Source organism: Lachnellula hyalina (assembly GCF_007821495.1).
Source record: "Lachnellula hyalina strain CBS 185.66 chromosome Unknown contig00105, whole genome shotgun sequence".
In the NCBI taxonomy this organism is placed as follows: Eukaryota; Fungi; Ascomycota; class Leotiomycetes; order Helotiales; family Lachnaceae; genus Lachnellula; species Lachnellula hyalina.
In genome coordinates, this window is record NW_022157219.1 from 71370 (window position 1) to 97977 (window position 26608).

Consider the following 26608-nt stretch of genomic DNA (forward strand, 5'->3'; position numbering starts at 1 on the left):
CTCGCTGCAGCATCCATTGCGTGCGAACTGCTCTCAACCCGGCTTCTGCGCTTGCTCCCCTTTCCCCTTCATGTTGCATCAGCGCCCGATATCGTGACCAGGGCTCACCTCGAATTCACTCTCCCGCGCCGCAAGGGTCAAAGTGCTTCGGACGAGAAAAGACAACGACCACGACATATCGCATTGAAACATTCGCATGCGGTACACCAGATCTTACTTCCAAATCACTCGTTGCCTAGCCTATTGATTACATATTTACCCGCTCCGTCCGGTCTTTGCGACAACGGCTTTCTACAGTATTTCGGCGGACCTGAACCTACTCGTACCACCCGCCTTCTCTCTTTCTGCGACAACTTCGACAAGGTGCACAAACGATTTCGCGAGGACCAAGTACAACAGCGCTCCAAGTCGAGACGAAGACCTCTACGGAAAGCTTGATTTAGCCTATTATTTGTCGCAAAAATATAACAAGTTCCAGCTCGGGATAGCTGTCTACCAGCCAGAAGAGCGGCAATAACAAATTTATTCCTTACAAACGCGATTATACAAAGAAGTAGAGACCACAACACACGGCATCTACTAGGTAGCGGGGCGGAGGAGGACTACGCGACCTTTGGTGATCCGAGGCACATGTGTGATATACGTTTGGATTGTGCTCGGTTTCCACTTGGTGGACACTCAATCTTAGCAACATGATGACAAGCTTAGGAGGCCAGGCCTATTCGCATCCAGGTGGAATTCCTCACCCAGGTGCTCAAGGCCACCCAATGCAGGCAGGCATGTCAGTACCGCACAGTCAAGGTCAGGGCCAACCAGGAATGCCGCAGCATATGCAAATGGGAGTATCTGGTCCAGGAGGTCCTCAGGTCAGTCAGGCTGGAGTTATGATGGGTGGTGGGATGCCGCCTGGAGCTGGTGGGCCGAGCCAACATGCCTTGCAACACCTCAACCCTCAGCAACAATTGATGCAACAGCAACAGCAGCAGCAGCAGCAGCAACAGGCAGCAATGTGTAAGTACAAGAGTTTTCATTTTCAGCCTCGGGGCCGAGACATGCGGCTTATTACAGCCCGACATACGTCCGACTTTTTGGGTGGCCCGCATGCTGACGGATTATCTAATTATAGTCGGAAACCCTCAATTCCAACTACAACAACAGCAACAACAACATATTATGCAACAACAGCGCGCGCGTCAGGCCATGATACAGCAGTCTTACAGTGGGGGTGGGATGCCGATGAACATGCAAAATGGCATGGGCCAGATGACTCCGGCGCAATTCCAAGCGATGCGATCTGGACCCATGGCGCGGCCTGTCAATTTGCCCCAACATCTTCAACAACAGCAGCAACAAGCTCAACTTGGCTTGGAACAGCAGCAAGCAGCGCAAGCTCAACAACAAGTGAGTCTCCTAATCCATCTGTTGCCCCTCCCAGCCTCTACTCAATTCTGATCTGGACTCTGGCTAATACGTACAGCACCAGCAGCAGCAACACATCCTCGCGCAACAAATGGCAATACAAAATGCTCAACAACACGGAGGAAATAATAATCCAGGGCAACAGAACCAGATGACCCAACAGCAGATGCATAATATGCAGCAAGCGCAAATAGCAGCAGCTCAGCAACAGCAGCAACAACAACAAGGGCAAGCTGCCAGTGCTAGTCAGCCAAGTCAGCCTATACAAGCACAATCCCAACCTCAAACGCAACAAGCACAACCCAATGCACAAGGCCAACCACAGCAGGGCCAGCCACAGCCTCAACCCCAAGGAATGAATCCTCAACAACAAGCAGCTGCAGCTGCTATGATGCAGCAAAGACAACAGCAAGGCGAGAAGCTAAGAGGGCAATGTCTTATGAGACTAATGCAATTTGCGGATCATCTAAGCAGCTTTGGCGCGTCCTCAAAACCTTTACAATCATATATGACCAACGGCACCCAGAAAATGGCAGCACAGGGAAATAAGCAAAGGGACGATTTGTTCTATTGGTCAGGTTTCGTGGATAGATTTTTCTCCCCAAAAGGGGTATTACGGCATTCTCTTTGGTTTACGGATGATGGTGCCAACAAGCAGTACGAGATTACTTACCCAGCCTTAGCGAGATACTTCTTTACCCATTTTGAGAGCGGGGTCAAGACCATGCAGTTGATTATGGAAAAGGGCACAGAAAAGGATTTACCTCATAGTGGACATTACATTGAAAGCCAAAAGTCAAGTTTTGTATACTGGTTTGACACTGGCGCACAAGTAAGCTTCAAAGTCCTCTCCCAGAAATATACTAATGTTGCCTAGTTGATTGCAAATGGAACGCTTCGCGCCCATTTTGATGCAGAACAGAAGATTGAACTTCTTGAATTTGTTACAAATAGTCATGAAGAATACTTGCCACGAAGTCGGCTGATCGAAGCGGCAAGGCCTGTGCATGATTGGGCCAAAGAGTGGCATAAAGTCAATGCCCCACCAGAAGGGAAGCAATCACCGGAAATGAACAAGAAAAAGGCCAAGGCTATGAAATCACCGCCTGCACCGCCCCCTGATATCGACCTTCCTCAATCTAAAGTCATTGCCAGATCGGGGATTCCACCTGCAGTATTTCGGTTCCTCGAGGTATGTTCTCCCTCCAAGAACCTTGTTTTACTGTCTAACGTGACATAGCTTGCCGAAGTAATAGTGCAAATGAATCCCCTTTTTAATTACTCCCATCAGCACCCTCAACTGGCACCGTACCCAGCTCTGGAACAGTACATGACGACAGTTTCTATCAACGGCAATAACCCTGGGGTTCAAGGACAGAATCCTTCCGGGCCAAGAACACCGGGTATGTCGAATTTCCCTATGGGGGCTTCACCTGCGGCAGCTCATCTCCAACTTCCAGGTTCTCCTCATGTTGGTGGAAGTCCTGCCCAGGCTCCTGGTATGCAGCTACAACACAGCCAGCACGGCACCAGCTCTAGTGGACCGAGTGCAAATACGAGCCCAAACGTTACCAATAAACGTAGGAGACCGAGTGCGGTCAAGGCAGAGGAGGAGAATCAGGTCAATGGAACCCAAGCAAAGCCAGGGGTGAAGCCGAGCCCGCGGATAACCAAGAGGCAGAAGCCAAACAATACGTCATGATTCTTTTGATCTAATGCCAGTTTCGTATATCTTGCATTCGGCCTTGATGAGGCCCAAACCTCGCTTCCGAATTGGACAGAATGGCTCTACATCTCAACTTGGATATCCATTCCATTCCAGCATCCGATGACTACTAGGCGATAATGATGTCCTATTACATCTCACGGCCTAGTACAAACTCATCTCAGGGTGGCGCGGCACATCGCATCGCATCACATACCACAACGGTCTCCGGCGCAATTATTTGGACCCACCCGACTAATTGATTGTTTTTAATCTTGTATCATATCTAACTTAACCTTCGGGCCTTGCATTTGGCTTTACTTGGAATACGGCGTTTTGGATGGTGGGGTTGTTACATCTGATTTTTACCTTATATAACGTCTGGTCTGCTATACCCGGTTTCGAGGGATGGTCGAATAACAGGAGTTGGGTTTTACGGTGGTGATGCAGGGAGGGGTTAGTGGTGGCGTGGTTGTAGTAGGAGTAGGGGGGTGGAGTAGGAGGTGGAGTGAATGAAAAGTTTTAAATCAGATGAATGATTATGTATCTTTGTATGTGCTGAGCTGAGGTGAGGTGTGTGGATATTGTAGATCGGAGGTAGTGCTCATAAGCATACATAAAACTCGTCAGCTACTATTCAAGTGTGGAGAGAGGTCTTGGATGTCTGGAGGTTGGAATACATTCGCTCCGTGGCTTCGTCGCTCGTCTGCTGCATGCAGATATCGAATTGCTCAAGACCATAGAGTAGGTGCTTTGCAATCTTGCCGAGTGGGCGGGACAGGTGCAAAAAGAAAAGATTGAGAAGCTTCTCAGTAACTGGACTTTCTTGACGTTACTGTAGTACAGTAATACCGAGGAAGGACTAATCCGGAAGTTGTACTGTACTGTACTGTGCTGTGCTGTTGTTGCATGTGATGGAGTAGATGATAGCTAGATAGAGGGGTTGATAAGAAAGGGGTAAGGAGTAAGAAGGAAGGGGGAAGGGATAAGTCTTGAGAGAAAAGGGGATTACCACAGTTCGGAAGTAGGAATCTCGATAAACTATGTCTGCCACAAGGCTGACTAGTTGACTGGTTGCGCTGTTCGGGTGTGCCTGATACTTGTAGTAATTGGAAACCAGCTGGCTGGCTGGGGGTGTTGTTGTAGATGCGGAAGGAAGCACAAGGACATATTGAAGGTGTGGTTTGCGTAGTGAGAATCTAAGGAGAGACTGCTCCTTTTATTATAAACCTTGGTGATATTGTGGCCTTGTCTTGTGTCTGTTAATAACCTGTGAATACATATTAAGAGCATGATCTCTTTCATTCGACTCGTGAACGGCAACGGCAACGGCAAATTTCGGTCACTTCTTTATGAATGGAGGTTCTGGTTGAATAGGAAAAAATATTTCTGAAGTCTTCGAGCCTTCTCGAGCCCCATCCACCGGACCAACCGTTGAGTTTTTCCAAGACGTTGGTTGATCCGAGACAAGTTTCGATAGGATGTGGTGTTACCTAAAGCTCAACGACGTGCTCCAAAGACACAACTCATACTGCTCGCCGACTTGGACCAAAACTGCACGCGCACAACTCTAGAAGCGCACACTGGCACTAGGAAGTATCTTGAAGTCCGTAACACGAGAATACTCGCACAAGCCTTGCGATGTGTATCCATTGTCTAATCTGATCTGTTAGGCAACCTTGCGAGAAACGAACGGGGCTGAAATAAGCGGTTGTGAAGCATTGTCCGAACGAACGGCTTGCAAGGCTGATGGAAAACTCGGGACTTGTGAGATACTTCAGCACTTGCCATGACGCTTCATAAATCAAATCCGAATTCGAAAACAAATTCAACTTTGGTTTGAGCGAGCACCTTTGGGGATTGTGGTAAACCGAAACCCAAGAAGTGGAGCATTTTTGCTCTGGCGGAGTTACTTATTCCTTGCAATTATATTAACCTCACCGTCTTCACGGGATTCCTTCTCATCTAGACTTGTCTACTTTGGGGGTTGATCTTGGGAAAGATCTCCGGCTTGGCTACTTCAAAGAATCATGCCAGGTACTCGGTTCCTCGATACGAAGAAGAGAGAGAAAGAGAAATACAGTAGTTGAAAGTCATCGGGAGAAAATTCTCGTCCGCAATCCCGGACATGTCTTGGCGTGAGGATCAACGAGTGGCTGTGACTGCTGCCGTTGAGTACTTAAAGGACCTCCTAGCGAAATAACCCTTTTCCAGCTCAAAATAGCATCTCACGTCTAGGTGGAGATTGTCCTTGGCTACCCTAAGGATTATGCACAGTCCCGGTGAGCCGCAAGACTCCAGACTATACATAGCCCAGGTGCCACTTATTGTATATCACATTGACAGACCAGAACTTTCACCGCTTGGTATCGAAAGTACAGTACAACTGGCATGATCGATTGCTGTCCAGCCCGAGAGACCTCCGTGATCAACATTGGCCCTATGTTTGAGGAGAACTTCGACTATTGTGGAGAAACCCTCCAAACTTGCAATGATAAGGGGAGTCCAGCTTTTGACAGCTTCATATCTATCGAGGAGAGGCTTGTAAGGCAAAAGAAGATTGACAAAGGATTCGTTGCCAGATCGAGCCGCGAGGTACAAGGGCGTATGCCCTAATGCGTCGCAGCAGTTGATATCAATCCGTACCCAAGAGAGGTAAGGGCTTCTATAGAATTTGACCTGACGGCGAACAACAACAGTTCACCGGCGGCTGTGCTGAAGCGTGAAAAGATAGTCTTATTATGATTGCCATAATCGTGGCCAAAGAATTTGATCAGTAGTCGTGTAACTTCCAGGTAACCTCCGAGGACGCTCAGTTGCAACGGCTTCGTGACTGCATGTCTTGTAGTAATATGACCGATCTGTTATCTCCTGCTCCAGACAAGTAGCACTATGGAAGGAGAACTAGTAGGTGCTTTTAAAGAAATAGGTACTATATCTTCTAAGTAAACTAAAGCAGATCTCCTTAGAAAATCACAAGAGTACGCCCATAGAGTCACCTATCCCAGTCAAGACCCCCAGAATACTCATACGCCTGCAAATGCACAACTACACCTTCTCTACTACCCTCCGCAACGATCTTGTTGCACTGTTGCTTGTAGACGTTATCCGCCTCCGGTTTACAGGCGATATGTACCTCTTGGAGATTAGGCAGCTGGGACCTACGTACCGCACAAAAATGACGGAACAAGGCATTAAGAGCTCCGTCATGAGGACCCATTCCCTCGGATTTCAACGACAGATGCGTGACTGAAGGGGGTATCAAGTCACGTACGAACGGATCTAGTGAGCCGTTGAAGAAATATTGCAACGAGGTAGCAATATTACCTGTGACACCCGCGGCATTGATGTTGCATTCAACAAGTTTCAGAGGAAACTCGAACTTCTTTAGCTTCTGGAAACCACGGGTCGATGCCTTGCCGGGAAGGATAGAGCCGCGCAATTCAAGGATGTTGATCGAAAGTTCGATAAGATGGCTCCCAGCTTCGCGCGCTACTGCGTTGATAAATTTGCAGATATCCCAGTCTGGAGGAAGATAGTCATGCTGTGTGCTATGCGAGTATCTTAATGTCTTCAAGCGTGGTGTATGCTTGAGGAAGTCGGTTATGCCTGCGTCGTCAATACAACAACCACCTAGATGAGCTGCTTCAAGTGTGTCTGCGATATGAGGCGAACCTCTAAATGCGAGACTTCTAGGGTTTTCTCCGACTGCTAAGCTGCCAGGACCGCTAAACGACTTCAAATGCGGTAGAGCGAGGAAGGGGCTCGCCCAACTCAAGCCCCAATTTTCAGTCTCGGATCTCGATAATGATCCAAGGAAACTTGTGACTGACCGAAGACCGGAAGACAGAAAGCAAGATTGCCGAGCCTCCTTGGCAAGGACATCGAGCAGCTGATTCGTCGCGGCATTCGGCTTCCATGACCTTGGTATGGTGAGGTTCTCGGTGTCACTGAGCAGCGTTAGGAGAAAGGCACTGCCGTGCTGCGAATAACGCATCTCTCTGACATCCTCTGCGAACGTAGAATAGTACACCCTCCAGTCTAGCCGGGCTCGCTGGAGATACGTAGAGTTGGCAAACAGTTGAACAATGACTCCTCCGTCCTCAATGCTTGGGACCGACTTTGGTGGTTCACCACGGACACGTAGATGCGAAAGGCACCTGCTGTCCCCCACAAGGTTTGCGATGCGAATGTACCGCGCAACGATGGGATCAGCGGCGATGAGGTTGATGAGGTCGGAAGCTGCAACCAGGCTGTCGCGCGCGTGGGCGTAGTAGGCAAAATCTCGGAAGCGGGAGCGCAGCTCGTTGTGGCGCTTGATGAATGGTGTACATCGCGCATAGATTCTCTTGCAGGTCGTTGCTAAGTTCTCGAAGCTCTGTGGTAGAGAGTATTCAACAATAATGTCAAGAAGCTCGTGTGGGAGGTTCGAGAGAGCCATAGTAAACTGGTTGGTCTCTAGTCAACGTTGTTGTTGATGGTGTTGTTTAGTTGTTTGACGAGTACTCGAGTAGCTGATGGACAGATCACATGACGCAAATTGTGCTGCTTTCTTCTTAATACTCGTACTTGTCCCTTTCTGGAATGTTGGAGGTAAGGCTCAACCTTATGCCAAGAACTCGCCCCCAGCTGACGTTATCTTCAGCTGTTTCGAAGGATCCGAGTGCTTCGCAGTCGTAGGGCGACCAGTAGGAAAAGCGCCTCGTATACTAAGCCACGAGGAATCTCACTTGTGTCAGATAGGAATTCATGCCTCGAAGATTTACGGCAGATTAAGACTTGAGCCGTTCAGCTCCCCATATATATTTTGCTAGGGATTTAGTTTCTAAAGTAGCGCAATAAAGAGATTTATCCCATACTATCCCCCTTAATAAATGTTAATGATCCTTCGCCCCATCGCGTAAATAGGGGAATTTAGTAAATGATATCACTACGTCTAGGGCCTAGTGGGATCTTACGAAGTACAAGGACTTTATAAGTACCCTTTACGGGCCACTGCAAGGGTTCTAGCCATTCAGTTCCATAGGCCTCTACGTATTATGGGGGACTTTACGTGATTTAACATTTATTAAGGGGGGGGGGGGATAGTCGACGCTTATATAAGCAGCTTACAACAATCTGGTGAATTACTATGTAGGCTCTAGCTCACGCGAGCACGATAGCTTCTATCAAGCTGACCTAACACTGCCTTCACAACTGTGCCTCTTCTCTGGGTTCGATGTTGTCTCAGTCCAACACTCTTTACATTCCTCTTAAGCAATCCTTCCTTCCTGTCTTACGTTTAAATATTACCAAATAAGTATCCCCTCCACCCTTTGTATGCCGCCAAGACTCTTTCTCACCATAAACACAGGGGTCTGGTGGGAGAGGAAAATTCTTGGCGGCATACAAAGAGTGGAAGAATAGCCAATGCAGCCTTCTACTTCTCGTGCCTCGTATTGAGTGCTGGTAGATCCCTATTCTCCATTTTACCTAGATGACACACTTTTTCCATGGCCACGCCTACATTCAGCAGACATCACAATGCAGAAGACTCTGATTCGTTGCAGCCAACATACTAATCTGATTCATTTTACTTACTTATACAGGAAAGGAAAGGAATAGGATTTGCGTAGGTCGTTGCCAACAACAACAAAACCTGACCGTGCTGACACTCGATATCAGTACATAAACACTCGATCGTGTGTCGTGCCGCACAGGTCAGGTCTAAAAAAAGGAACCAGGCTGTAATGTGCATTCCTTTTGGAATACTTTGGGAATACCCCAGCACCTTGCTGTCGAGTGTTAGCACATTAATACACTTGATCATTTGTCGTGCCACACAGGTCATGTCTAAAAAAAGCTACGAGGCTGTAATGTACAGCCCTTTAGACATCTATGGGGCATACTCCACCAAATTGCTGAGCCATGAGCAGCACGGTGGTTAATCCTAATCAACGCTCTCACGAAATTGCAAGATGGGAAGAGCTTCCCTGGTTAACCACCTTAAGGAGGGTATATATATCTACTGCATGTTCCGCTTCTTGTTTGATCAAAAACCAAATCAAGTCTATTCTCTCTTCTCCAACCGTAAACACTTTTTGCTATTCGATGAGCAGAGATGCCTAGCATGCATTCCGTACTTTTTCTTTCTCTTTTGCTTACCGCAAAGGCGGCTGTATTACCGTCGATAACTCCACGCGCATATCCCCCTAGTTGCGACGAAGCGTATGAGGACATTGCACTGGTAGAGTTCAACGATGGACCTACTACTTCTGGAGACGCGGGCATCGGAGCAGAGTTTGAAACTCTCGTCATCCAATTCTCAAACGATAAATGCAGCCTCGAAGATACCTTTTCAGCAAAACGCAAGGTGGTTCAGGGCCGTTCTGGGACGAACTTTGTGCTTTCAGTAGACACTTCTGTTGAACAGGGCGCTGGGAAACTCAGCGCGGAGTACGTCTTGGATGGCAGGAACATTAAAGTCGGCGATGGGAGTGCTGCAGCCGCTGGCAAAGCAGCTTTTGATGACTTGGTAAGTACTTCGCTGAATGGCCTCCAACCTTGACACAATTAACGTTTGCAGGCGAGTTGGACGCCTTGGAGTGAAAATCCGAGCAATCAGGTTATCATTAAGGACTACCAGGAATGCTCAGATCCTTGGACCGTCAGGGGCCTGGGTACAAACACGAACAAAGACAAAATTTGGTGGGCTCCTCAAATCACTGCATCGATGCCTCTAGAAGCGCTATACTCCTTGATGAAAGAGAATGTAAAAGACGTAACGGACGGCCGGAACATCCTCAATGGCGACACTGGTATCTCTAGAGGCCAAAACACCCAGCTAGTCACTAAAGATTATTTCCAGGATCTCTCACTAAAAGTCGATGTCGGGAAGATCAATGATGCAGTGCTTGGATTCTGTACTCTGGTCTTATCTTACGCAAAGGCTGCGAACAAGCCGATAAATCCGGACGATCCAAATTCTCAGGAGATGAGTCCTAAGTCGTGGATTCCGTTCATGCCACGAACGGAATTCGTCACAATTTACCGCGCAGTCAAGTCATTCTTTCCTGCTGACGACGAGCTGTTCGATATCTTTAACACACTCGCATGCTACAAAACAGCCTTCACAAATAATAACTTTCAAGTCAGGTACGTAGGTGGCATGACTTTGCAGCTCACTTGCCCAGCTAATAGCATACAGTATCGACGGGGATTACTGTACTGGGACAGTCAAGAACCCAGTAACTACTGACAAATTCGGAGATCTGCAATACAAGTATATCGGCGCATATCCCAAAGAAGGCATTCCTACCACCCTGAGTATCAAGGAATGGATTCAGGACATCGACAAAGGCAGTCCAAGCCCAGATTTATTAACCACTTTCGATAAACAGTACGATGGATCCATCGGTGGCCTTGGAACTCAGGTCGAGAAGATGTTCAATCTGGACCGCACAGCGCCTTTATTTGAATTTCGAGACCTCATACCTCAGAATACCGTGGACTTCGAAAAGTTCATGGGCGACGTAGACTCATCTATTCAGACACTGCACAAGAACTTCGCCGCTCGGATTATGAAGAAAGTGAAACGCGACGCCACCGCTTGCCCGGTCAGTATCACTGCCAGTCCAACTACGCCGCCCCAAACGACTTCAGCTCCAGCAATGCCGTCTTGCTCTTTGCAGAACGAAGATCCTGATCAAGGTATCAATGCACGAGGTTGCGTTTGCGGCTCTACAACTCTGCCGTTGTTGACGAACTCCCACGCGACCGACGAGTCCCAGTCCTGTTCATACACCGCAATGCCAACAAGTAATATAGCCAACCCTATTACCATCGAGTCACAGGTCTACACTGCCAATTGCTACAAATGTACCCTCGTCGGCGGCGTCGCTGACACCCCCTCATGCGCAACAACTCCAGTTAGCGGATGTACACCTACCACTCCCCCCACCCCGACTGCCACTATCTTTCTCTCTAACAACTCCGTCCCTATCGGCGATGAGAACAATAAGAATGGCGGTGCCGATCTCCGCTCAGACCTCTTTAAGAAGCTTAAGGCTCTCTGCCCGGACAGCTCAGATACATGCGACTCAAAAACGCCTGGAGAATTAGACAGTATTGAGACAGTCGTCGGCAGCGAGCCGTCCGAAGAGACTCTCAAGTTTACCATTCAGGACAGCCACTACGACAGCACGAAGGAGCGGGATCAGATGATCGCCGCGGCGGTCGCATCGTGGCAGCAAGCTGTCTCCAAGTCGTGCAAGGAGGTCGAGTACGAAGATACCGAAGATCCTACTGCATCTGGATGCGGGACGGGTATCGTGAAGCGTGGAATTGTCGAGCGTGCTTTGATGACTAGAGAGGAGCGGAAGTTGAATCCTAGATACGCGCTTCCGGAGCCACTTTGCGATGGTTGTAGTCCACCGGCGCGGCGGAGTGTCATTATAAGGCCACGGTTTGTGCAGGGCCTGATCATATTAGTGAGTTTGCACGTCCCCAGTCTTCATTTGACCATCTCTGACATAGCATTCAGATCCCATCTTGGGCAACAGCCGCAATGGTCCGTACGCCAACCACATGAACATCCAACTCTCATATGAGATTGGCCATGGTACCTCCGCATTTAATGAATTTATCTGCGAATTAATTGTCGACGGTCTCACTGCGTTGGCTATGGCAGTCGCGCCAGAACTTGCGGGTGCCGAGGTCTGGGAGGACGTTGAGCTGCAAGCGGTATGCGCAGACTTAGCGGAGCAGATTGGGTCGCGTGATTTAAACATCACGGAGAATGCTCTGCTAATTGGTTAATAGTGAGGATGTGTGCTGCATATTTTCTTCTGTCTTCTCTGTGGCATTAGTATATTTAGGACTTCAGTAGAGTTAACCTTCTTGTTTCTATTTCCTTTCTCATTTCCCTGAAAGCGTTTCAGATACTCCATATATGACCGCGGTGTTGATCCATTCTAATTCGCGAGGTACCTACTGTACATACTGTATATACTCCTCCCAAGGCAGTTAAGATACCAGCCTTGGGCATGACTAAATGAAAAAGCTCCGTACTATAACTCGAATCTCACTCGATAGATATCTGCTCGAAGCCAAGCAGAAAGAAGAATACAATCTCCCTATCACATTGAAATGAAATTGGCCATACTTGTAGGTCTGTTTGTATAGAGTAAGTAAGCACCTATGGTATAAGTAACAATAATATTATTCCCTCCCGTCAGTCCCACTGCAACACTTATCCCACTTTTAGCATCTGAATGCATGAGCCTAAATACCAAAGTTCTAACGAGTCCTAGTATTGTTAGGGCCGGAAGCCGATACTCTGGATCTGCATGCTCGCCTACTCACTCTGCTGATGACGGCACGGCGCTAATGAATCAGGGAGGCAGAAGAGAGTGGCCTCTGTGGAATTCCTAGTTATATGGAGGTGGAGGTGGAGGTGGAGGTGGAGGTATAAGCGTAGTGAGCGCTATTAGTATCGCGGCTGGATATATTGAATTGGGATCAAATACTCTACTAACTCCACTCCTGTACACATAATCAGGTTTTTCCGAAGAAGCTAAAAGGCTAAAACGAAATGTGAGTAGCAAGCAGAAGCAGAGGGTGCTCCCCACGAGATGTATAAGACTGGGAAAGGCGAATTACTGTATGCTTAAATCAAACTTTAGTTCTTTCTCTCTCTTTTTCTCAGGCTACTTTACGCATTACTGCTCGATTTTGCCTGCATAATTATGTACTACTATTGGAATATATCAAAGTCTTAAGTAGTCACTTGAAAATGCGGTGCAACTAAAACGAGGACGAGTAAAACTCGGGTTCGTTCTTTCCTTCTTCTTTCCTTGGAGTCTTTAACGTAGTAGTGAGTGAATCCACCTGAACACTCGTATAGTTGTACTTTCTGTTGAGATCAATATATATAACCAACCCTACCTTACAAATCGAACAAGCAAGCAAGAATGCTAACGCTTGGAACACTGATTAAAACAACTTTTCTAGATAGATGTACTACCTCATACTCCAAGAATGCAGCTCCTCTGCTATTCCGCTCTGGGCTGCTAGCCTTTGGGTCTAGTCACGATATGGACGCTATCTGTTCGCTCACTGCAGTTACCTTTATCGATGAGCTTAAGAACTTGAAGCTGCTAGCCTACGCTGGCTTCGTAGACTTCAAATCGTGTGGATGGCCTTCTTTGCAAATGCTGGGGAGACTCATTGTCCGAACCCATTGCGTGTTTGCACCAGGGTCTCTTCGTGAAGCAGCACATCGAGAGAAAATTTCGAAGAAGGCAGCCGGCTTGCCTTTCACTTCGTGGAGCTATGGCCAATCTCAGCGGATAAGTTGTCACTAGGTGACTGTGAGACACAGGCTGTTGACGTCTACTTAACGCTAGAAAAAGTAAAGACGGAGTGGGCACGTAGACGAGAAAACGAAGAGCTCGAGAGCTATATTAACCAGGTGCAAGCGGGCCTCAACTCACGCAATGGATCATCAGGCACCCTTAAGCTGTCGGAGTGGACAGATGAGAAGCCAGATTTTATTCGCGCGAAGCACCCGCAAATTACTCTCGGTCGCGATCTGGTGGGAAATGGACGCGAAGGAGTTCTCGGTCGAATTTATAGAACTTGGAAATATTCTCGACAAGTTTGCAAACTCTGCGGATATCTTGCCCCAGCAGTATGGCGGTGATACTCTCCAAAGCCTGTTCGCCCTGAAGGATATGGACCAGCTATCGCAAAAGGATCTATAACTTCCTGTCCCGGCCTTTGAAGATGTCACTCGCGCTACGGCGCCAGCTCGTACTCGTATCATGATAGCATATCACCTGGAATGAATTTGCGCCGCCCTTGTTGCCATTAATCGTCGGTTGGAATGGCTCCAGCTCGGTTTGGTATGGCCCGGTACAGCTCTAGCATCCATGGTTGGTCTTTTGAGGTCTACTTTATCCTCCAACTTGGAGACCGGGATGAGGGAAGCTCTCATAGCATATGGACTGGCGGTCACAGCCCTGCAGCGGCTGGAACCTTACTTCTGCCGGACAAGCGAGCACTCGGCGTGGAGTTGCGGAACCCCGGACACGAGGTTTGGTCACCGCTCGAGGTGTCTGCGTGGTTATTGCTAGAGATTAATCTAATAGCGACTGCCTGATCCGCGCCGAGCAAGTAGATGTTACGCAGGTAAGTCTTCACCTCAAGTCGGAAATCCCCTGTTTTTAGTAGTAACCTATCCAGAGACTGCCGGAACCTACCCCGGCTGCCGCTTTCGCTTTTTAGCCGAGCCGACTTTAATCAATTCTCTTTTCAAATAACAACTATTCTTACTTTTCGTAGTATCAAACAAATGCTTTCCTATTAGAATTTCTTTTCAGGGAGTTTACCAGCGTTATCACACTAAGACACGTATCTTCGAGAAACAGACAGCACAATTTAATATGCTATGCTATGCTTTTTTCGTCTATTTCTCGTACCCTTTCCCCAACATCGCGTTGCCAAGAGTCCAAGGCTGACTTAGCGTCACGTTGCCAACAAAGCGTCTCGTGTTTATGTTTCTATCATCCACAATGTGGGGAGATCTCGTACCTGCAAGTGCCCGTGACTGCCGTTGACGAAAATAGATGGCACGTTGGGGATACGAGCTCACGTGCCTTTGCAAAACAATGTATATATACTGACTTGAGGTTTCTCTTAATTTCTCTTCTCAGAACATCAATCAGAACATCAACAAGCTTCACATCAATCAAACCACCTTCAGAACTCCAACAATACTTTTGAAATCATCTCTTCAGTCAGATATCAATCTTCCCACCAGAATGCAATTCCCAACCTTCACCACCGTCTTCACCCTGCTTGCAACCGCCTCTGCAATCACCGTCTCCTACGACACAGGCTACGATGACGGTTCCCGATCCCTCACCGATGTCTCCTGCAGCGATGGTACCAACGGCCTGATCACCAAGGGCTACAGCACCCAATCCAGCCTTCCCACCTTTCCTCTCATCGGTGGTGCCTCGACCATCGCCGGCTGGAACGATGCCAACTGCGGCACCTGCTACACGCTGACTTACAACGGCGTCAGCATCAACGTCCTGGCTATCGATCACGCGGCCGAGGGTTTCAATATTGCGCAGGCGGCCTTGGATCAGCTGACTGGTGGACAGGCGGTGGCGCTTGGGCGCGTGGATGCGGACTGGACGCAAGTTGATGTGAGTGCTTGTGGGTTGTAGAGGGAGGAGGTGTTGCGTTGAATGGTGGTGGGATGGATGGCTTTGTGAGGGGATGAGGAGTGGAATGGCAGACTTGATATGCATTTTAGCGATGGCGGAAAGGGGTAATCAGCATGGTTGAACCGATTTGTAGCACTTTCCTTAATTTGCATAGGGCGAAAATATAATAGAGAGAACGTTCATTTGGATTCGAGAGTGCAAGGTTTTTGATATGGGAATTGAGTGTAAGGCTAAGAAGGAGTTCAACTACTGTGCTGTTTGTGGCCTCCAGCTAAACGGAAGCTTTGTTTCGGTTGGTGCCGTACTCGCTAAAGTTTTAGGGGGCTCGAGGAGGGCAGAGATATAAAGTCGCAGCCTATAACACACATTCCATGGACATGTTTTGAGGAAAGGGAAGTGAGAAGGAGGAAAGGGGAGGGTGAGTTCTTTGCTTGTTGCTTCGATTTTAAAATACTATCTTCCGTGCACTTCAATCAAACACATACTATACTACACGGCCATCTATCCGCTTCTTCAAACCTCCCAAGCAGTCATTGCATGAATGAAGCGTCTACCACGTCGGTCTAACTTTGCGCGCCTATTTCCTTTCTCTTCTTTACACATCATCGAGCTTTCTCTTTCTTGAACTGTTTGCGTTTATTTTGTTTCTGCGGTGTTGTGACCTGGCTTGCACAAGATTACGGTATTTTTAAACGTGAAGAGATACTACTAGAGCCTAGGCTTTTGGGCGAGTAGATATAAGAAAGTGAATAGTTGATTGTCGACCTTCGGTTCTCATCTCAAGATGAGGCTCTGGCGCATGTGTTTCTAAAGTCGTTTGGAAGAAGGCTGATCACTACTGATCTGGGGCTGTTGGATAAAGTGGTGAGGTATACTTCAAGCTCATCTCTTACATGGAACCTCAGAACCCACCCCCCCTTTCAGCTCGCTAAAGATCCCGCCATTCCCGGTCCCAACAATTCATACCTACCAGAACGGTATAAACATACCCCGCAAACAGGATCAACATATTTAAGATGTAGATTCTACAATTTATACACAATATCCTCAACCTTCAAAGTCTCCTTCACGGCGTCGAGTTCCAGCAGATTCTTCACCAAAGCAGCGTACTTGGGATACTTGCCCTTCATATCCAACCCCATCTCGTTCCCCCACCGATAGAAGACAAACAGATACGCATCCACCACCGTCAACCCCCCTCCCACCGCATACACACCAGCTAGCTTCCCCTCAATCATATCAAAACACTCCTTCACAACCACAAGCCCCTGCTCCCTAATCCCCTCCAACCCATCCCCCTGCACACTCCACCGCTGCGGGCGAAACACATGTCCAAAGCCCGCTCCATGCAGCGTGCCCGACAGCCAGTTCATCCACTCGTACACCCTCACGACCTCCATATCCGTCTTCCCCACGAAATAGCGTTCCGGGACTAGGTTAGAGATGGCGGTAGCGATGGCGGGGATCTCGGTGATGACTTCGGTGTCCAGACAGAGGACGGGGACTTTCATCTTCGGATTGATGAGCGAGAAGGAGGGGGGGAAGTCGGTGAGGATCGTACCGACGCGGAGGGGGATTGCGCGGAAGGGGAGGCCGGAGGTGTGGAGGAGGATGTGTGGTGCTAGGGAGCATGCGCCGGGTGCGTAGTAGAGTTTTATCTCTGGCATCTTGCTGAGATTATGGCAAGCTCTTTGTGTGCATAGAAGATGAAATCTAGATTGGGTAGAGGGTTTGTTGTGGAAGTTTTAATTTAAATGCGTGGTAAAGAAGAGAGATTGGAATAGATGGACATGAGATGCTTTTATAGGTCTCAGCAGCTGGTGCTTGAAAAGCGATCTAGCAGAGCTGGAATTGTTTAGACTTACGAGTTGTATGCAACCTCCCACCGGGTAATTGATATTCTTTTGTCAGCCATATATATTCATCTGTTTCTAGAGTAACTGGAATTTGGTAAGTCATCATCAGGTGGGAGGCCGTGGAAGCCAAGGCATCAATTGCCGAATCAGAGCTGCCTGCGAAAGCCCCGTATTTCGTGTCATACTAGGGCGTATCCACCAGGGGAACATATAATGCTGTTTCTCCGCGGATCGTGTACTTTGCCCTTACATGTCTGAGGTATGTAAGATTACCTGTATAACAAAGTTCTAGAGCTTACTTTGCATTTGCAATGAGTCATTCGCAATGATTATAGATTTCAAATCTAATGTGACCAGGCGGACTGCTCACCTAAGATACCTTAAACATGTGAAGCACGGCTCGAGATGAAAGCCAACTATATTCTCGGTTTCGAATGTTTTTGGATTCGAAAGTTATGGCGTAGACTTCACTGCGAGTACTGACGAGAGGCTTAGCTGCTTATGTAAGCACCCCCTACTGTAAATTATTCACTTAAGTTCGATCTTCACTCTATATACTTCGATATATATGCCATTACTCTCTTATAATATAGTCAATCTATAGCTCGAGTATCTTAGTAACCTACCTATTCTATTCCAATGGGCAAGAGTCTGAAGTCACGTGTTAATCATACTTAGGAAATCACTCATTGTTCATTTTACTACCTATAGTCAGAGAATCAGTTTTGTATCAACCATCCAATTACTCGTAAGTACCTGCGTCTTGAAAAATAACATCCCGATGCAAAGAAAGTACAACTTCAAAGAAAGGGGCCCCCCCACGTTCATTCTGCGGTATGAGCTAGGCTGGGCTGGGCTGGCTACCCCTCCATAGCCGAGGTGCTGCCCCGCCAGACCGGCATGTCTGTTCCTGCATATGCCATTCATACATATTCCTCCCTCCAACCGACACAAACCTCCACCCCTCACTCAGTACATACATTCGACACATCAAACTTCAATTAAAAACACCACCAAGCAACAGATCACAGATCACAAATCGAAACCAAGTCAACTCAAAACCCAACCAACCAACTACTAAACAAAATGGCACCTCTAACCCCCTTCTGGTCCCAACCCTCGCACCCCAATGTGCAAAAAGTCCAATTCTCCACCGAGAAAGACTTCACCACCAAATCCTTCTCGACCATCTCCCTCCCGCCCTTCGGCTTCTTTGCTAAGCTGGCTTTCCCGCCGTGCACGCTCGCCGATGAGGCAACGTACGCTACGGTGCAGATTGGACGCGAGCAGCATATGAATCTGAATAGCGATTTGGTGTATATAAACCATAGTTGTGTGCCTAGTGTTGTTAGTCCCTCCATTTCCTTCCCTCCCCTCCCCAAAACCCCCAAAAAGAAACCACGATATCCCAATTCCCCATCGGGAATTCGGAATCCCATTTCATCTCATTTCATCTCATCTCCATCCTCCCCACCCACAAACAGCAAAAGCCGTACCATATAAACTAATGCCCACCCCTTCCAAAGCACTAGATCTTCGACACAACATCCCTCAGCATCCTTGCCGGCCCATCCGGCCTCCGCGCAGGCCAAGAACTGACCTTCTTCTACCCGAGCACCGAGTGGGACATGGCGCAGGGCTTCAGCTGTTTCTGCGGCGCGGAAACGTGCCGTGGCTTTATCAAGGGCGCCAAGGGGATGGGGAAGGGCGCGTTGGAGGGCGTGTGGTTGAATGCGCATATCCGGGGGTTGCTCGAAGAGCGCGATGCTGTGGGAAACGGTGCTGTGGGAAACGGTGCTGTGGGAAACGGTGCTGTGGGAAACGGTGCTGTGGATGTATCATCCAGTGCTGTTGATATCCCTGCTCCGGCTCCGGCTCCGGCTCCAACGAATGGGAATAGCAACGGCAACGAGCACAAAACCGAAATTGCGAATGGAGATAGCAACGCAAAGAACGAAGTCGATTCTATGCAGTTCGCGCTCCACTCTTCCCTCCAGCAAGCCGAGCTCCTCGTCTCAGCCGCCAAACACGCCCTCGCTACATACATCAGCCATTACTCCAAGCCTGCCCCTCCATTCTCCCTGGCCCCGAATGGAGTGGGGAGTCGAGAGATGAGCGGCGAGATGGGTGGGGATACTTGTAATGAGAAGGGGGTAGATGGAAAGCGAAGAGGCGTTACTAGTAGGGAGATGAGTGGCGAGATGGGTGGTGATACTACTGCTGTTTCTTGCGAGTAGGGAGGGGCTTTGGAGTGGATGGGTGGATGGATGGAAGGATGGAAGGATGGTTTCTTTTTACACTTGATTGTTTTTTTTTTTCTCGTTATGAGGTATGAAGGAAAGGAAAGTAGAGTGGGATTCAACTTCCCAGGAACACAGTAGGTAGCTTGCCTTTGGTCTCAACACCGATGTTGAAGCGTTTGGAATTTTCTGGAATTGGTAGTAGTACATACAGTCTTTACATGCCCGAAGAATATTATTTATCGATTACCTAACCTCAAAACGCCCGCCAGCCAGTCTAGCCGATTGTACAATGGATGCAACCCAAAAGCAGAGACCCTTCAAACTCGCTCATTACCGGTATCTTAATCATCAAACCATCGTCCCCATCCTTCACTCTTGCCTCGCTCAGCTCCTGCTCCACCGGCATACTTCTTCTCCTCATCTTCCCACTTGAGACGTTCTACTCTACTCCTCGCCAAAAATGCCCTCGCAAATCTCCAGGCTTCGGTATCCGCCAGGTTCCACGCCTCAATTGCGCCTTTGATCGTTTCTTCCGGTGCGGTTCTTGATTTGATGAATTCTTTCGCTTTCTTCAATATCGTCGTCTCTTTAACCTTCTCATCTTTCGTTGCTACAGGCCCGTCTTGTATATCTTGCACCGGCTGAGGTCTGCGCTCTGGTCCAGGAACAGGAGTCTCTGACTTGCCAGTATCCGTTGTATTTTTTGGGATTGGAAAACCAAAGTGCCAGTCAAGATCGTGAGGAATATCCTTCTCTGCCGTAATCCAAAGGGAATGAGCCTTTCCATAATCGCTTGCCACGGCTTCCTTGAATTTGATCACGCGAGGCGCTCCAGATACTCCTGTTCCTAATGTGCGCTTGGTGAGACTAGAGACCCAGGTATCCCGCTCCATCTCTCGTCTTATCCACCGAACATCGATTGATTCTCGAAGAGAAGTCAATGCTGCGAAAGTGAACGGATGCGGAACTGTGCCAATCGTGTAGAGGCTTGAGGTGTTGAGATATGCTGGCGGCGTGCCAACCTTCATTGGAGTGGAAGATACACAAGGTTTGCATCTTGGAAGGTTTGGAGGACATGATGCTGGCAGAGGGGATTCCGCACACTGAGCAAGGAACTGTGCGAGAGTCCATGCCGGTTCTACCATTGCCGACATATGTGCAGGCTGAGGCTTTAGTACAGCAATGCCAGAAGAGAAAATATTCTGCCAAGTGCTATGCAGATGAGAGGTCATGAGCTTATTCAATTGACTTAAACCCAGCCCTTTGGCCGTACCAACACTTTTTGCGATCTTTGAGTACTTGTCGTCCAGAGTTTGGGCGTCGTAATAAGCCAGGGACTCGTGGTGAGGATCAACGAAAAAGGTATCTTCAGGAGCCGCACTTATGAAGTCCTTGGCGCTGTTCAATTCCTTGTTTGCCAAAATTGCCTTTAAAGCCGCGGTGATTTGCGGTTTATCTCCAAGAAATATACCACTGCCCAACTTCTCGAATCTTGTCAACTGATGCGTCGCACCGTACTGTCCACGCCGCAAGTACGAGAGCAAAGGATCCTCATATGTCCCCATTGGCAGTGTCAGATAATTGCAAAGTATTCCCGACCCCATGTTTTCCCATGCTAGCCATCTGAAGAATTCGGTTTTAAGAGGGGGCTCAAGCTCTTTCTGTTGAAGTTCCGCGTATAGAGGGTTATTCATGGCTTCGGCCGGGCTAAGAATAATTGGTTTGAACCCTTGCGCCCACCAAGCCCTCCTCCATGTAAGCAAAAGCTCATTCTCAGCATCTTTCAACTCTTCATCTTTGTCCAACGTGTGGTCGTAGTATGTGTATACTGGGTATCGTTTGCTGAGAGGTGGAAGGATTGATCGATTTTCGTCCAGGGTCACGGAAGACGAAAATGGACTGAGCCAATTCCAGTTCTCATACCACTTTGACTCTCCGCTGGTACTGTTCTGTGGATATTGGGGCGCGTGTGCTGCTGGTCGAAAGGGGTTGAGGATGCTCGGTGTAGACAATTGCTTCGGAAGCTTTGGGAGGGATATCTTGTGATCTGTAAATTTCCCTAGTGAAGGGCCTGCTGGTATCGAACTTGGCAGTGTGAAGACGAGTGTGATAACAGCAAATATGGAGATTGTCGCAAGAAGAACTACTATTTTTCGAGGAGATATCGCTGGCACGGGCCGACCAAATAAGGTGCGTTGAACCGGCATTTTGGGGGATAGGAAAGAGAATCGCTATAGCGCCCAGCCGTAAACAGATAGAGGCAGCTTATAACTGCATCGAAGAGTCGAAATTGTGGTTGTGAAGTGTGGTTGTACTCGTATGCGACAATGGTGAATAATGTTGAAGTGTCCCCTTTTCTTCAAGCTGATCAAGCTGACGCGGTATTCCTTTGCAGCCGTAAGTTCCCAATGCTGTCAAATAAAGAATGACAGGAAAGGAAGGGAAGTGAGAGGTGTATCATTAAAGGGAATAAAGTTCGTAAAGAGCAGAGGCGCTCGAAGGGGACTGGGAAGAAAGAGCTATGGAAATTGAAAGGTTTATGAGGATACGAGGATACGTCCTTCTAAATCAACGGAGCTATTTTGACGCTAAAAAAGGAGGAGTGGCGTGGCGCTAAGGTTTATTTCAGCCACTAGCACGTGAGTGTAAGGCAAAATCAAGACCGTATTTTTTCGAACTTTTATCAAGAATCTAGACCCAATCCCCTGCATTGTTAATATATATCATTTTGCTAACTGTCTTATATCTTCAAGTATCGGAAAGCGTTTGCCGGGCGGTGGTGTGGTCCTGTTGCCGTGCAATTCCAAGTCATGCGCATCTAGATCACGACATCTCAACCTGGGAACTTCCTCCATCTTGTGTTTCTGACCGTCAACTAGGAATTTACTGTGGGGTAGAGGCAACCAGTTATTCTCAGTCCACCACGGCGAACCTCTTTTTCTCCCTACTGCTCTTGCCATTGGTGACAGTACCGCTGCGTACAAGGAAACGTCCCACGAGGAACTAAGATCTCTCTGTTTGAGGCATCTAACATACCAAAGCTCCCGCTTCCATCCTGACGGTTCTTGATTGCAATTACCAACAGCTATCAACAAAGGTCTCGCTCCCATTGTGCGTAGTCCGGGAAATACCGACTGTGTATTCTCTCCGCATAATCCAAAAGCGCCGGGAAACTTTTCACGATCTTCCGAGATTCAGGGCCCCTAAAAAAACCCATTAGCATACCTAGCAAACCAGGAACCCTTCAGTGCATTCTCAGGGGGGAAAAAAAGAACTTACGCTCTACAAACAAGAGTCGAGCAAGTAAAAGCATACAAAACAGAATCCGCTTCCGATGGCCCAGTCCCTCCCAAGAGCCAAAATGGACTATCGTCGCGAACCGATCCCTTTCTCTTGGATCCCACAAGAAGCGCATCAAAACTCTCCCAGATCTGCGTCCTGAACGCTGATATCTCTTCGGCCGAGAAGCGGCTGATGCCCTGTCCGTACAACGTCGCGCTCATACTGCGGTATGCGAGCAAGCCAACGAGGACTTGCAGTGGGTACGGCATGAAGCCAAAAACGTTCGCGCGCATAATGTAATAGTTCTCATGCCACCTTTCGTAGACCTATTTAAGTACTCGTAAGTATCAACACCCAACTACTGGAAAGTTCCCCCCACGAAGAAAACGGGTCCAGAAGTCCAGTCTAGGTAATTATATTAGATCATCTACGAGTAGGGTACTGTACATACCTGATAGAAATACAATTTATCCTCTAACAACGCTTTCAACGCCATATCATGCGCTTTCTGCTGGGCGAGAGTCCAGCATTCAGATCATCCAGAAACCCATTCTCCTTGAGGTTTTCAATAATGATTCCGGAGTCTGCGAGACTCGCGGTCGGCGCGTTGGTATTGGGCTCCGAAATGGTCATGTAGGGAATCTTGCCTCTAGGAGCGGATTTTGGTGATCCTGCATCGGTGCGGTACGGAAGGCCAGCAAATCGCAGTCGGGTTTCGAGTTTGGTTACAAAAGGTGACTGGAATACACTTTAGATCAAAACTAGCATTACTATATCAGGGTGGCTTTTGGGAGGAGCGGGGGGAATTATGGTTTGGTTCTAGAATTCCCCCGTCATAGATGATTTTGAAAAGTACTTACCCAGACATAAGCTCCTGGATTCTTGGAGCCTCGGAAGATTGTGAAAGTAGGCAGGGTTTTGTGAGTAGAATCCATTACTGTTATTGTTGTCGTATACGTGTATTGGCAGAACGTGAATAATAAATTGATTAAAGGAGAAATATATACCCTACTCGATTCGGCCCTCGCGTTTATCACAACCCCCGAAGCGTTTCATGAAGGAAAATGTGGAGGGACAACATAACCGCAGACTCTAGGCTAGGATCTAACTTATAGTTTTATTATTATATAAATATATATGTATATTAAATAGTCTATATAAAAGAGTGTATCATAGAATGGATAATAATCCAAGTTTATTAAAGTGTCCGATTTTATAAGGTACGGTGCAGTACTAGCTGCATACCCCACTTCACGTGACAGCCCCTTTTGTCCCCACCACAATATAACCAATTGGAATCCGACTTCACTCTTCCTGCAAAGCACTATAAAAATATCTTCGATCCAAGCGTTCGTACCTCCCACTGCCTCCAGAATAAGAAACATTTATGAGTCGTACTATACTATCCCCCCCCCTAAATAAATGTTAATGATCCTTCGCCCCACCGCGTAAATAGGGGGAATTCAGCAAATGATATCACTACGTCTAGGGCCTAGTGGGACCTTACAAGGACTTTACAAGTACCCTTCACGGGCCACTGCAAGGGTTCTAGCTATTCAGTTCCATAGGATTCTATGTATTATGGGGACTTTACGTGATCTAATATTTATTAAGAGGGGGGGGATAGTATTAGGATTGCAGTGGATTACGCGTTGTTCGGTGCCCCATACCTCTCAAACGCAGCTTGCACTCTTCAGTACATTTTCTGTAGATAAAATATCGTCTCTTCATTTACATTCGCGGAAGCTCCATGAGCCGTCCGCCTATCACGCACAATCCCATTCTCCAGAGCAGACAAGAGGCTCGATACCAGCAGCTCGTGAGCTCCATCCTCACAATCCACCCCGTTTCTCTTCGTCACATCAGTGCACTGACATGTACATAGGCCATGATCCTCATCTCTATACAAGCGGCCGATGGCTTCGTCGCGACAAGCTGGAGCGTGACTCGCGCTACATTACCTTTGACTTTGACGCGCTATGCAGGAGGATTGTCGAACTATGTCCTGGAGCTGTTTCCATCACGACTTACGACAAGAAAGAAGGGGGGTTCAACAGGGTCTTTATTTTCACCGTGAGACTTTCTTTGTATCGACATATCGCAATGTACTTCGTACGCTCCCGAAAGAAGGAAATGCAAAAGGGAAGATTCGAGAAAACCTAGTGAGGACCAAAGAGTCCATCCCACCCTGCTCCTCCAAATCTACTCATTGAAGCGTGTATCACTCTGCTTCTCTGCCAGATACGCCTTGAACTGGGCCTCCTTTCGTTTAAGGAATTCCTCCTTCCCTTCAAGTGTGACTGTGTCTAACATCGCGTCACCTAGGCCCTCTCTATGCAGTATCTGCCAGTAGATTTGGTCGACGTCGACGCTATTTCGCGACATAAGGTTAAACCAGAACCGGCCGCTGTCCCACGAATCCCTCATTCGAGCCGAGAGGAGCGGCTCCCAAGCTGGTCGGGCTGACCTGGCCTCGACGCGTTCCATTGCGTGGATGAACTGCTCCTTTCGCGGTTCGAAGAGATTAAGAAATTCCTGCTTTGCAGCCTCCCCTTCGCTCAGCTCGATGCCCGGCTCCCGAAGGATAAGCCACCAGGGCAGATCGTAAGCGAATTGGGCCGGCATCACGTTCGTAAACTCGAAGTCGAGTAAGGCGGTGATTTCCATCGTCTTCGGGTTAATAAGCATATTCGAAGGCCGCATATCGTCGCAGAAGAGCCGATGCGGCCCGGCGTCGTCGATCATACCATACGTCGGGATCAGCTTGGCAAAGCAGTGTCGCGCAACGTACCGGCCCCAGGTAATGTCTTTGGTATCGTAAGCTACGGTGCGATGCGTCTCCAGATTTATTTGTAGGCACTGCGCACGCGCTGCGAAGTAATCACTCGAACGGTCGAACACCGGCATCGTCGTGAAGTGCTCGGCGGGAAAGCCAGCGAAGCTGACGACCTCGTTCATGTCGTATGTCAGTGGTGGTTCAGCAACAGTCCACTCCCCAGATACAGCGTCCTTAGAAATGGCGCCAATACGCGGGAATTCCAGGCGTGAAAGCTGCAGAATAAAGCTAGCGAGCTGTTCGAAGATGCCGTTGAGCTTGGTCTCATTGATATCTGGATCCAGAATCGCAAGATCCGCCTCGTTAGGGGTCGGTTTCTTTAGGATATCGCCAAGGTTCTCGCCTTCCATATATTCCATAATTATAAACGGTCCCAGCTGCTGTGGACTCTCTTTAGTGAGACCCCAATGATACACACGTGGAACGGGGATGCTCGTATGCTCGTGAAGATAGTTTATAACCATAACCTCATGCTTAACCTTTTTTACTCGCCATAGATCGTATACCTTTCCCGGAATCGGGAAGCGAATGACAGCACGCTCGTTAGTCACACAATTTCGAGCGGCAATACTGAGGTTAAATGAGCCCTTGAAAAATCGAAGGAACTCTCCAGCCTTATTCCACCCAAGGCAAGTATCAACAAAGGATACAATTTTGGGTTTTGCCTCAACGAACTTGCGGATGAATTCCTGTTGCACGTCCTCAACGTTTCTCTCAGCGATATAGTTGGCGGGCATCATCTTGCGGGAAGTGTAGAACACAAAGCTGGGTGGTAGTGGTAGTAATTAGTAGGCGAAGATATTAAAAAAAGGCAAACGAAAGAGTTGGCGGAGGACGATTATTTTAAGCTATGCCAAGGTACTTGGCAAGGATTACTACACGCATATATAACCACTAAATTTCAGTTAAGCCAACGCGACCATGCCCTACTTGCTTCAGGGATACTTTAAGGATTCGGTAATCACGTGGTGCGTAGCAGTCAATAAGGCTTTGGAATAATAAACAGGTGGTTCCTTTAACTTCCTTGTCTAATCTTATGTTACAGTAGAATT

At 48.1% G+C, this 26608-nt stretch overlaps 9 protein-coding genes across 9 annotated transcripts; 3 read left to right on the forward strand and 6 right to left on the reverse strand.

Annotated features, from left to right (window-relative positions):
* Positions 1–692: 692 nt before the first annotated feature.
* ptaB (Transcriptional activator) lies at positions 693–3121 on the forward strand (the record flags this gene model as incomplete). The annotated part of the gene is made up of 5 exons (XM_031151417.1): positions 693–1011; positions 1127–1401; positions 1478–2251; positions 2297–2611; positions 2660–3121. The coding sequence occupies 5 exons, from the start codon at positions 693–695 to the stop codon at positions 3119–3121; spliced, it is 2145 nt and encodes a 714-aa protein (XP_031003920.1).
* A 2998-nt stretch (positions 3122–6119) lies between these two features.
* Positions 6120–7565, reverse strand: LHYA1_G006480 (uncharacterized protein; the record flags this gene model as incomplete). Its single annotated transcript, XM_031151418.1, has 1 exon — positions 6120–7565. One exon carries the CDS (start codon positions 7563–7565, stop codon positions 6120–6122), a length of 1446 nt encoding a protein of 481 aa, XP_031003917.1.
* A 7360-nt stretch (positions 7566–14925) lies between these two features.
* LHYA1_G006481 (Protein SnodProt1) lies at positions 14926–15339 on the forward strand (the record flags this gene model as incomplete). The annotated part of the gene is made up of 1 exon (XM_031151419.1): positions 14926–15339. One exon carries the CDS (start codon positions 14926–14928, stop codon positions 15337–15339), a length of 414 nt encoding a protein of 137 aa, XP_031003942.1.
* Positions 15340–16364: 1025 nt separating this feature from the next.
* Positions 16365–17254, reverse strand: gstB (Glutathione S-transferase; the record flags this gene model as incomplete). Its single annotated transcript, XM_031151420.1, has 2 exons — positions 16365–17052; positions 17205–17254. 2 exons carry the CDS (start codon positions 17252–17254, stop codon positions 16365–16367), a joined length of 738 nt encoding a protein of 245 aa, XP_031003940.1.
* Positions 17255–18281: 1027 nt separating this feature from the next.
* On the forward strand, positions 18282–19432 carry LHYA1_G006483 (uncharacterized protein; the record flags this gene model as incomplete). Its single annotated transcript, XM_031151421.1, has 2 exons — positions 18282–18542; positions 18728–19432. 2 exons carry the CDS (start codon positions 18282–18284, stop codon positions 19430–19432), a joined length of 966 nt encoding a protein of 321 aa, XP_031003941.1.
* Positions 19433–19779: 347 nt separating this feature from the next.
* LHYA1_G006484 (uncharacterized protein) lies at positions 19780–21645 on the reverse strand (the record flags this gene model as incomplete). Its single annotated transcript, XM_031151422.1, has 1 exon — positions 19780–21645. One exon carries the CDS (start codon positions 21643–21645, stop codon positions 19780–19782), a length of 1866 nt encoding a protein of 621 aa, XP_031003945.1.
* An 881-nt stretch (positions 21646–22526) lies between these two features.
* Positions 22527–23013, reverse strand: LHYA1_G006485 (uncharacterized protein; the record flags this gene model as incomplete). Its single annotated transcript, XM_031151423.1, has 2 exons — positions 22527–22641; positions 22754–23013. 2 exons carry the CDS (start codon positions 23011–23013, stop codon positions 22527–22529), a joined length of 375 nt encoding a protein of 124 aa, XP_031003946.1.
* Positions 23014–23206: 193 nt separating this feature from the next.
* On the reverse strand, positions 23207–23655 carry LHYA1_G006486 (uncharacterized protein; the record flags this gene model as incomplete). Its single annotated transcript, XM_031151424.1, has 2 exons — positions 23207–23458; positions 23581–23655. The coding sequence occupies 2 exons, from the start codon at positions 23653–23655 to the stop codon at positions 23207–23209; spliced, it is 327 nt and encodes a 108-aa protein (XP_031003943.1).
* A 1267-nt stretch (positions 23656–24922) lies between these two features.
* On the reverse strand, positions 24923–26296 carry LHYA1_G006487 (uncharacterized protein; the record flags this gene model as incomplete). The annotated part of the gene is made up of 1 exon (XM_031151425.1): positions 24923–26296. The coding sequence occupies one exon, from the start codon at positions 26294–26296 to the stop codon at positions 24923–24925; it is 1374 nt and encodes a 457-aa protein (XP_031003944.1).
* Between the last annotated feature and the right edge of the window lie 312 nt (positions 26297–26608).